The sequence below is a fragment of the Drosophila kikkawai genome, chromosome 3R (genome assembly GCF_030179895.1).
Source record: "Drosophila kikkawai strain 14028-0561.14 chromosome 3R, DkikHiC1v2, whole genome shotgun sequence".
Taxonomy (NCBI): domain Eukaryota; kingdom Metazoa; phylum Arthropoda; class Insecta; order Diptera; family Drosophilidae; genus Drosophila; species Drosophila kikkawai.
Window position 1 is genome coordinate 35,373,286 of NC_091731.1, and position 11,777 is coordinate 35,385,062.

The 11,777-nt window shown below is 42.5% G+C and overlaps 1 protein-coding gene across 1 annotated transcript; it reads left to right on the forward strand.

The window, feature by feature from the left end:
* Positions 1–558: 558 nt before the first annotated feature.
* dpr4 (defective proboscis extension response 4) lies at positions 559–11,450 on the forward strand. Its single transcript, XM_017162977.3, has 6 exons — positions 559–1,491; positions 3,614–3,831; positions 4,710–4,864; positions 8,232–8,442; positions 8,568–8,825; positions 10,085–11,450. The coding sequence occupies exons 2-6, from the start codon at positions 3,759–3,761 to the stop codon at positions 10,357–10,359; spliced, it is 972 nt and encodes a 323-aa protein (XP_017018466.1). The 5' UTR covers positions 559–1,491; positions 3,614–3,758; the 3' UTR covers positions 10,360–11,450.
* Positions 11,451–11,777: the final 327 nt, after the last annotated feature.

Here is an 11,777-nt window from a genome sequence, read left to right on the forward strand (position 1 = left end):
TGTACGTGACTATGGAGCATATTAGGTTCGTCTGGCCACGATTTGCGCTCGGATTCTGTTTCGGCCTAGGGTCTCGTGTCTCGTGTGTCTCGCATTGAGGCAGGTTGTGCTAATAACCCAGATAGTGCCGAAAGAGACGGCGGTAGAAGAGAGTTCCCAGCGAGAGAGAGAGAGAAACGATCCGACTTTCTGTGGTTAAGGGATAAGCGACTCGAGTCGAGCGGGAACCCTTGACTTGACTTGCCTTGCCTTTCTTGCCTCAAAAATAAAATTGCTCATTAGGCATGCAAAGAAAGAGGCAACAAATGGATGGCAAATTAATATTTGATATGCTTCGGCTTTCGAGGATTTCCTCTCATCCTACAGCTCTCGGTTGTCGGCTCTTTCGGCTCTCGGCTTTCGGTTGTTTCGACTCTCTGACTTCCGGCCTGCGCCTGCGTCAGAGAGCGCCTTCGGAGTCACCGTTTTCGGAGTCACTTGTCCGAGGACGAGTCCAAGTCCGAGTGCAAGTCCTGTGCTCATGCCGAGATAGACACGGAATCAGTTCCAGCACGCGAATCCTGCCGCTAGGATGCCCGTAAACGCTGCTCCTTTATCGCCGGAGTACACAGTCACTGGGAAGGGCAAGGGGCAAGAGAACGATAAAGAGAAGGAGAAAGAGAAAGTGCTACTAGCATCGCAGCGCATTGTGCCACATTTAAAAATGAAAACAGACGAAGGAATGAAGTGAAGGCGCAAGCCAAAAGCCGTTTAATAACTAAATCCCACGGAGCCATCGTTGGTCACGTTCCGAGACGGATACACAAAAATGCCACCTCTCTCCGCAGCCATGTCGGTGTCTGTGTGTGTCGGTGCGAGTTCCGTTGTGTATTGGTGCGGGTGTGCATACCTATAGGGTCTCCTGGCTGGCCTGGCTGACTGGCACCTAATGTGGTAACATCCACATACACACATCGGTGAAAATAATAATACAAAGCCCTCGTCCTTGTCGCTACTCGCCGCCAGTTGCCTGTCATCGTGTGCGTGCCCGTGTCCGTATCCGTGTCGGTGTCCGGGGTCCGTGTCCGCGACCGCGTTCGCATCCGCGTCCCTGTGTGGATCTGTGTCCCCCGCCAAGCGGAAATATTTTCGAAATCCGTGTTATTAAGCCACGCACACAAAGAGTCAGACCAAAATAAACCTAGCGCTGGTCGCATTGTTGAACGGATTGATTGGTAAATTGTTGTACGTTGGCATTGATTGGTGAACTGTGTGTGTGTCATTGGTGAATTGTTGAGAGAATTGTTGAATACCTTTCGAGAACTGTTGATTGGACGCGCCATGGCGCCTAATTATTGCGCGTTGCGCAATCCCATCCCCGTGGTAAGCTCCGGATTAAGCCAGCAAGAGTAGTAGTTCAGGCAACCGCAGGACAAAGCGCAGCAGGAGTTAAGAGCCGGACTTCGGGGGATGATGACGTTGGTGTCATTTGGAAGTCATTGCGGAGACCCAGTAAGTGAAGGAATTTAATTTAATGCTCGGCAAGGACTAAGGGGCAAGGGCAAGCGAGAAAAACAAACAATAAATAGGGTCCCGTACCGGACAAACTGTGCGGTCGTCCTTTGTCCGCCTTTTCCGTTTGACAGGTCTGAAAAGTTAGGAAAAGAACAACAGAATAATGTTGTTCGCTAGCCGGATAAAAAAATACAACAAAAAAAAAACTTTTGTTTAATTTCCATGGAGAGCAAGAGAGAATGGGAAGGGGAACTGCGGCGGACATGGCGGCCAGGCGATAATTCCGCTGTAATAGCTGCGAAAAAATGAAGCCCGCGAAACCTTTTTCCTGGGAACCGAGGGACCCGTAACCAGGGACAGGGACAGGAAGGAGGCCGGGCGACGGCCCGGATACCAAGAAACCAGGCAACCAAGGAGCCGACGCGATGGCTGAAAGGCCAAAAGTGACCAAAACAAATGGCGGCCGCCGGACCGAGGCTTTGACCCTTGGAGTCACGCAGCTAATTGGACTGACAACAAATGTATATTTTTGAGTAATGACCGGGATTATGAAAGACCGTTCTAGGCGCCGTCCTTCCCCCAGACCTTCCGCCAACTGACTGATTACTGAGTTGGAGTCATAAATAATGAGAGGGACAACGTCGAGGACTCAGACTCAGGGGAACCATGGCAGCAGACTGACAAATTTGCAAAAGGAAGGAAAATCGGAGGAAGGGAAATATCGAGTTTATCCAGATAAAACTATATAGTTGACAAGGTCGTTTAGCCAGGAGCTCAGTTAGGGAAACTTTTTAATTTCATCCTTCACAAAGTTTTTCGACTTTTGCTCAGTTTTCCATTCAACGGTACCCCCATCCTTCTCCCGTGCCCCATCATCTTTTGTCCTTTGTGCCTCCCCGTAATTGCCTTAGCCGCATTGCAACGAAATACGCTTGAGCGTGGCCCCCATACCCGTACCGTAATGTCGCCCATAAATGCAGATCCAGTGGCAGCATAGTTAAGTCACTTTGTTGCCTGGCAACCCGGCGGAGTTGTCGACTCGAAACTGAAAGTTGAGGCTGCACAACAACCTCATCCGGCATTAACCTCATTAACCCCCCATTCAGACGAATTCCCTGGGACGATTCTCGTTTCGTTAATTGGAATTGCGGTGCAGTCAGATCCATAAGTATGCGTACACAAGTCGCCGGGAATCAATAAATAATGTTGAATCGTTGAAATGTGGAAGACGTTTCACAGAATAATATTGTGTGTGGCTGAATCTGTTGGGTGGCGATTTATTTATAATTTATTCTTGGCACAGTTGGCACACCAAATTTGTCGATTGCTGACCCAATTATAAAACTAATTCTTCTGATAATTCATTCACCCGCTCTCAACTGGCATACAATATTAATTCAATTGGAGTGCCAAAATAATACTTTAATTTTTACGATAAACAGACCAATTTTGTTGCCAATTAAGTTGACAATTGGGAAAATTAATGGAACAATATTGGGAATAAATCGGTGAGAGGTCAAACCTAATAACATGTTGAAAATGACGTAATCTTTTATACACTGAAACACAAATACTCGATTTATCGCTTTAAAATAAACAATTTTAATATATCGTTTTATATAGCAACATTTATGTTAAACTTCGATATCATATCGATAAATCAAAATTTAATTGAAATTTATTTTGAATAAATTTTTTCCACGACTTATCCCAATTCAGTTCTTTTTTAATTAATATTTCCTTAAAATTAAACCCAATTTACGTAACATTATTAGAATGCTTCGAAGACCCCCAATGCCAATTTCTACGTTTCATTATGTATCTTTTTATGTTTATCGTTATTATTCAATCTTTTAACCATCTGAGGGCAATGAAACGCACTGTATTAAACAATTGCCTGCGATGGGCATGGCAATTTGCCGTCTGCTGGCGAAAAAGGAAACATATTGGCTGTGCCCAGGCAGCACTCGCTCTCCATCCCATATCCTGGATCAGGCTGCTTCCATCATTTGCCCGGCAAATTACTTTCCCATTCCCTTGTCTCATTTCCAGGCGGGTCGTCCTTCGCCTTTGGCCCCATAAAAAAAGCGCGCTGGTAATAATATTTCCTCCTTTGCAGATTATTATTAAACCTTAAACCGTAAACGGAGCGAGCACAGCAGTGAGCCGCAGCGGAGGACTCCGCCGTGCCACCAGCACCAGCAGCAGCAGTAGCTGTAGCCAGTAGCCAGTAGCCGAAGCAGTCCGAGTGGAGAGCATAAACCATGTGGACAACGGACTGCCCGAGAGCGTTGAAAGCGATTTGCCTGGTGCCGCTGTGGCTGTTCCTGCACCTCGGTGAGTTTTTCCATTTTTATGCCATGTTTGTGGTAGGCACAGAGAGAAAATATATTATTATTTTGCTTGGAGTTAATAAGATAATTCATTAAAAAAGAGACTAAGTGTACACAACTTAAAAACCCCAAAATAAATGCTCTTATGAAATGCCATACAATTTGTATATTAATTGAAAATAATAGATTGAAATAAACTCGTCGAATATTACTTATAATTTGTATTAAATTTTGGTTATGTATTTATGTGAACAACTAATTGCATTATTTATTTAATTATCAAATAATCCAGCTTACATTTTTAGGAATTTTAATGTGTTTACAAAATAGTTTAACAATTAAATCTTACAATTTAAAATTTCAGAAATTTCGGCCTATTAAAGTGGAAAATCCACTTAAGAGGCTTACTTCAAAGTTAACTGATTAAAATTATTTAATTATAAAAAACAAAATCAATTAAATTATGTTTGAAGGACGGCGGCAATCATGGTTTATTTATTAAAATATTCATACATATAGTTTTTTAGTTATTGCAAAAGTTCACAAAAACGGCTTGTGAAATTTGAGCGCAGAAGTATTTTTGTTCATAATTTCATTGTGCATATGGTGAATATATTAAGTAATTAAATAAAAAAATGCGATATGAGATATCCATGAAACAACTTCTTTTAAATAATCAGCTTTAAATAATACTGTCAAAATGTCAATCAATTAAGGATTAAACTTTTGCCACCAATAACCAACGTGTAGCCTCTCCTGATAAAAGAACTTTTTAAATAATATTTATCAGATTAAATTGTATCTTTCAGGACAAAGTAGCTGTAAGAGATTTTCTGCAAGTGCTGGAATTAATGCGCGAATGCATCCTTTGTTTGCTTACAGATTGCGGCCTGGTTGGCGGCGAGGTGCCGCCGCATTACTGGGAGACACCCTACTCGCAGCCGTACTTCGACAACTCCTCGAGGCGCGAGGTCACCGCAACCGTGGGCCAGGCAGCCCTGCTGCACTGCCGCGTCCGGAATCTGGGCGATCGAGCGGTAAGTGGGGTCGGGTCGCCAGCAATTAATATGCCCGGAGAGAGGGGGGAAATGGACGGGTCCGGGTCCGGCATTATATTCGCATAAGGCATAAGGCAAAACAAACGACCTGCGGCGGTCGTGTGGCAGATTTGTAGATTACTTTTAAAAGATTACGCCATAAAGTTGGTGGTTGGATGGTTGCCCCAATGCCCCCCGGAATGCGCCCCCCCCCTCCCTTTCACTCTTCGGACACCCGCTCCCCCCGCCGCCTTTGTGTGTTTGGCTCGCTCTGGTTTGCACATTTGTAACACGGCTTCGCTTCCGCTCTCGGCGATTTGTTAGCAATGCAACAACACACAGGACCCGTGCCACCTGCCGACCCACAGTCCCAGTCCTGGTCCCTGTTTCAATCCATGACCATGTCCATGTCCAGGCCGAGTCCTCACCACCTCCTCGCCGACCTTTTGTCCCGGCCAGGCGCTCTGTGGCTGTGCAATTATGCGGTGTAATAAATTTTACGTTGTCCGTGTCCGCCTCCTGGCCCCCCGCCCGCAGCGGAGTCGGAGTCGGAGTCGAGTCCCACCCCCCGCCTGACAACGATGTCAGCAACGCTCGTTCGCCCGCCCAACTTTCAGCAAGTCAGTGGAATTGAGTAATTAACGCCGTGCTGGAGCCGTGCTGGAGCTTGGAGCGGAACTGAACTCTGCCCTAATCCTCCAGCTTGGGCATTGTCTCCCGTTATATGCGGCTAATTGGCGGTGTCTCCAGCACGTTGCATTCTCAGTTCGCTCTGTACTCCGTGCTTTGAGCTCCTTTGCTCCTTGCTCCTGACTGCACGAATCCCAATTCGAGATCCATTTTCCAGTCACTCAGAGTTTCTGTGGCATGACACCCACCCACAGACCCTGTGCCACCGAGTTCCGTGCTAATTGATTGTCGCAATATATGCACGACATGAAAATTTCCCTCTAAATGGGATTTTTCGCATTTCGTTTCGCATACTTCGTGTGTGCCAGCCTCAAAGGAAAATGTCAACGAAAAGGAAAACTAAACGAAGCTTAATCACTTTGGCAAAAAATTTAGTTCAAGTGAAGTGAACTAGTTCAGAGGTATATTGCTTAGTGACAGCGTTTAAGGAGAAAACTTGGTTAAAAACTGAGAGCTTTAAATTGTTTATTTAAAGTAGAGAGCTGAGAAAATGCACATTAATTCCTCCTAAATAATAGATTTCTTTTTATTTAGTTCGACTTTTAATTACATTATTAACCTAAGGGTTTATTTAAAAAAGTTTTCCAGCTAAAATGAAAATTGCTACGTTGAATTAAATTCAAACCATAAAAAGCTTAATTATTACTAAAATATTAAACATAAATCAATCATTTTACATTTTTCCTACAGAGTACAAAAACCATATTTATTATTTCCCCTCTGATTAATCATCTAAGCAAACATTTAAAAAGCCAATCGTTTATCAAGATTTTTTCTTCTTTTAATTAATATGTATCTTGCAATCTAAATACAATTATTTTCTGTATTACAAACTCAATTTTTTCTATTTCTTTTAGTTTTTGTTTGCATTTATCAATCATTGCGTGCTATATGGATTATGTATTATGGATATATGTATTAAATGTGGAAAATTCACTTAGTAAACGTGTTAATTGGTTGGTTTCACTTGTTTTTTTTATACATTTTCTGTGCATTAACCAAAGGAGTCGCCTTGAACTTATTTGCACTGGGGAAATGCAATTAATTTTAATTGAATATTGAAAATTAGTGAACGGATGGTTAATGAACGAATATTAATTTAAATATAAATCAAGCGGGCTCTTTATGTGCACGGCTGTGCACGGCCAGGCGCTAATCCATAATTAATTGGACCCAAACAAACGAGCAAATTAAGCCAGGCACAAAGCGAGAGCTTCGCTTCGCTCATTTCTCTACTGGCATAAGCAACTCCTTCCTATTACTATATAGATCTAGATATATATAGATGTACATGAAACTACTCCGGGACTGAGCCGCACTAAGTAACCCAATTGCAGCCATAAATTAGAGCCCAGACAAAGCCGAAACAGGCAATTAATGAATTTCTAGTTTTCCCCGCTGCCTTTCGCCTCTCATGCTGCCACGCCCACAAATGGGAAAACTTTGGGCAACCATTTAAAGTTGCTCAATTTGCTTGGTGGCCAAAGTATCCTAGGCATCCTTCAGGTAGAGCGCAAGAAGCTCACAAAGACCCGGAGGCAGGAATCCTTTTAAGCCCGAACACACTTTTGTTGCTGGCGAAAAATCCAGCTAATTATAGGAACATATAAAAGAGCATTTATGTTATTATTTTGGGGATTTGCTATTGGGAGTTTGCTGCTCCACTGAATGTTAAGCGAAAAGTTTTTTATTCCTGGCACTTAAAGTTCTGGCCAAATTCGTATTTATTCCCTGGAGATACATATTTCAAAATGTCATAACATGAAAGCGTATCCAAAAACTTGCCACGTGCCAAAGTTTAGTACTTTGTTGGCCGATTTATGAAGGATGCCAATAGTTTGTACTATTTTTAGCCGAAAAAAAACTAAAGCTTAAAATACAAGATATTAATCTCCATTGTGTTGGTCCTTAAGTGGCATTTACACATGGAAATTATATCCCCTTCTTTCTAGGAACATCATAAATATTTCCCCACACGAATATAAAAACCATTTCGTAAAATTCGTGAAGGCAGGCCACTCCTTTTGAAGAAACACGAAATAATTTTTCATCTGAGATTTTGACAGGTGCATGCAAGTAAAGCAGTTCAGTAAAGGTTTGCTTTAAATTTGTATTCATTTTTTGTACAAGTTTGCATTTTTGTAGGTCACTTTTATTTGGAACATAAAAAGGTTACAACATAAAATTAATTGCTTTTCTTGCTAAAAAAGAGTTTAAACTAGAATTGAATTTAATTAAAAATATATAAAGAAATTCTAGTTTTATAAACAAAAACTAATTTTCTCATATGTTCTCACAAGGAATATTTATTTCCAAAACATAATCAATTGGGCTTTGTGTTATTTGCAACTAAAGAGGTTAAAAAATAAAATTGATTGCTTTTCTTGCAAAAAAAGAGCTTAAACTAGAATTTAATTTAATTTACAAAACAAATATCTATAAAGAAATTCTATTCTTATGCTAAAAAGCCAGATTTTCTCATATGTTCTCACAAAAGAATATTAATTTCCAAGCTGTAATCAATTTATGGCCCTTTACTGATGAGTTTTGTGTGTGGGAAAATTTCCTTAAATGAAGGAAATAACTTTTATGCCGGAAGAAACTTAAGCTAATGTGTTCGGGGTGAGGGAGAGCTGCTTCAGCTATATTTAATGGCTATTTACTCTTCCTCCTCTAGGTGTCCTGGATACGAAAGCGCGACCTGCACATCCTTACGGTGGGCATACTTACCTATACAAACGACCAGCGCTTCCAGTCGCTGCACTCCGAGGGTTCCGACGAGTGGACGCTGCGCATCTCGTCGCCCCAGCCCCGTGACTCGGGCACCTACGAGTGCCAGGTGTCCACCGAGCCCAAGATCAGCCAGGGCTTCCGCCTCAACGTGGTGGGTGAGTATCGAACCAAGTGGGAGCTGGAGCGGAAGAAGAAGCCCCCCATTAGTTGGCCATTTGTTGGGCGGAGTGCTAATTAATTGCCTGCCTCGTGTGGCTTTTTATCACCTTTCGCTTCGCAGTGTCGCGGGCCAAGATCCTGGGCAACGCGGAGCTCTTCATCAAGAGCGGCAGCGACATCAATCTCACCTGCCTGGCGATGCAGTCGCCGGTGCCGCCGTCGTTCATCTACTGGTACAAGGGCAAGCGGGTCATGAATTATAGCCAGCGCGGTGGCATCAACGTCATCACGGAGCGTTCCACGCGCACCAGCAAGCTCCTCATCGCCAAGGCCACGCCGGCGGACTCGGGCAACTACACCTGCTCCCCGAGCAGCTCAGGTGAGTAAACATCACCACCCCAGCCAGCACCTGCCATATGCCATATGCCACATGCCAAATGCCAATTTCCCTGCATCGACACACTCGGAAAATTCAAATGCGAAACTATGCATTATTATTATTTCATGTTTCAAATTGCTGTCTGAATAACAAACACGAAACCTAAAAATAAGACCTTGCTTAAATTTTAATTTATCTGAAAACAGAATAAACTCTCATTGAACTGAACTTTTTCCATTGTCTAAAAATATAGCAAAATCTGTGTGAAGTCTTATGAACTTTTGAGCCTGTGATGTCAGAGAATGAGGACATGACTGATTGTTCATCAGCAAAAGTTTAACGGGTGGGCGTAGAAAATTATTGATACCTTTTATAAATAACCTGCTGTGTGGGTCTTTTGTGTGTCAGCAATTGTAAATAGCCTTGAGTTTACCCATACACATGATATCAATTGACGATATGAGGCGTTTAGGCAATTATTACCTTGAAAATACAAGTATGTTGAGTCAATATACAAATTAAGACATCGTTAAGGAAGTTTCAGTTTACAAAGGATTCATTCATGCATTTTAAGCTTTTAGTTTACTAACGCATTATTTTAATTTGAAATTTGGTACTAATAAGCTTCAAAGAAAAAGTTTAAGCATAGATATAAAATTAATTCATGCACTTTGAGCTATGTTTATGAATAATTTCACTCTCACATTTTAACCGACTGAGAAAAAGAGGGACCTAGCTGATAAGTTTCTTTGATCCCATTTTCAATCAAGTCCAGGAGCAACACATGTTGTTAACTTCTACCAAAACAAGAACCAACCTTGCGAACTCTATAAAAAATTGTTTCAAAACTTGATTATTAAACAGAGAACTTACTAATTAAGAATACATAAAACAACATAAAATATTTTGTTTATAAACAAAACTTTGTTTTAGTTCTAGTTTTAAAAGTGGAGCTTTATTTGTTTAGAATTCAGAGAAACAAAGCGGCTTAAACTCTCAAAGGTGGTTCTTCAAACTTGGCTGACTTTCGCCTATTCATAAATTAAAAAGTTGGTGGCAAGAATTTTCCGAGTGTGTGCCCCCCATACTGGCAATTAATGCAACTATATTCGTGACCTGCGGCATTTCCATCCTCCAACCACGTACCATGTACCACCACCACCTGCCACCCGTCACCCACTGCCTCCTTTGCAATCATGCCACGCCACACTCATTTCCCATTTCCCTATTTTCTTTGCTCTTTCCCGCTCTCATTGCAGACTCCGCCTCGGTGGTGGTGCACGTCATCAACGGGGAGCATCCGGCCGCCATGCAGCATGGCAACAGCAGCGCCAGCTGCCTGCGCCTCCTGCCGCCGGCCACGTCCGTGCCTTTAGCCTTTGCTGCCAGGATGGCGATGACAGTGGCGGCTGTCGCCTGGAACTGCAACTCCAACTACTATGGCAACGGCAACTGGAACTGGAACTATAACTGGCACTGGCACAGGCACTGGAACTGGAACTGGATGCTGGGTGGCCTCTGGGGCTGGAGCTGATGCAACTGGGCTCCATGCTGAATGCAGAACGCCGAACGCTGAACGCTGAACGCTGAAAGCCACTGTTCCAGCCTAGTTGGGACTGGGCCCCGCTCCTCCCCAGGTGCATTTAATGAGCGCGGAGGAGCGTCTTACGAACTAGTGTACATATACAGTGTGTCCTTTAAACGAGTATTATCTATAAGACATCCCGAGGAGAGGCAGGCAGGCAGTATTACGAACGAACTTTTAATCAAGACAGCACAGTCAACGGGAAGAGTCCAGGCCCCCCAGCACTATATACATCCCTTACTTATCAAAAAACGGAAACAAGGAACCCATAAATAGCAGCTGCTTCGCCCCCATTCATCCGACCATTTCAAAAGCTGAGTTGTGTGTTGTCATTGTTTTAATTTGGAATTCATTTCTTTTTCGAATGCCACTGGGAGGGACAGGCATACATAATAATCATTATACACGGGCCAAAAGTCAGCAATTATAGTCAACCTTTCGGTGAAACAGAGTTTACCACACTTTATAGTTTACAGTTTACAGTTTACAGTTCCCAGTTTATTTTGTTTTAACAGAAGCAGAAATGTCCGATTGTATATACAAGAAAAACACACAAATACTACAGAAACAAACATTTTAGGCCTTCGATTGTTATTTATTTATACCGAAATCATACACCCAGAAACACACTCCTACATACACACACACACCCCTGCACGATATAGGGGGAGGTAACCCTCGGCTATATATAGATGGTTATTCAGTGTATATGGATAAGTTTTTATCTGGTTGTCAGCCGCGAAATTGTTCTACGTAGTCCATCATCTAGTTACTGTGTAAAATATTCATACTTGATAATTGTACATTTAGAGGTCGGTTTTAAGCGGTCTTGATAAGACTTTTAAGCAGTAAGAACGAACGGAAGCACTCGGTTCACAACCAAAGAAAATAGTCAAAGAAATTATGGAAATTATTAAACTAAACGGAAAGGTAAATGAAGCTAACCTAAGCAGAGTCAAAGTATGTTTTTCTGTTTAAACAAAAGCTAAAATAAACGAACAATGTTTCTCCATAATAAATGAAAATATGGTTATGGTTAAAAAAAAATCACTGTGTAAATGGTCTCTCATTAAGAGGGTGGGGCTTAACGGCCCACAAAAACGAGGGAGAGGCTGCTGAGAGGCGAAAGTTTTTATCCTATTATGGCAACATTTAATTAACGTCCGATTTGGTGGAACGAACGAACGAACGCGTCGCCGAATCGCTTCGATCATCTTCATTATGCATACGCCACGTTGGCCCGCAAATCCGACAGCTTCTGGCCACATTCGGTGGCAGCCACAATCCATGGCCAATACCACTATGCTCTACCACTGCCACGCTCGTTTTGCCCCGAAAATGAAAGACTAATTAAGCGGCTTATTTGC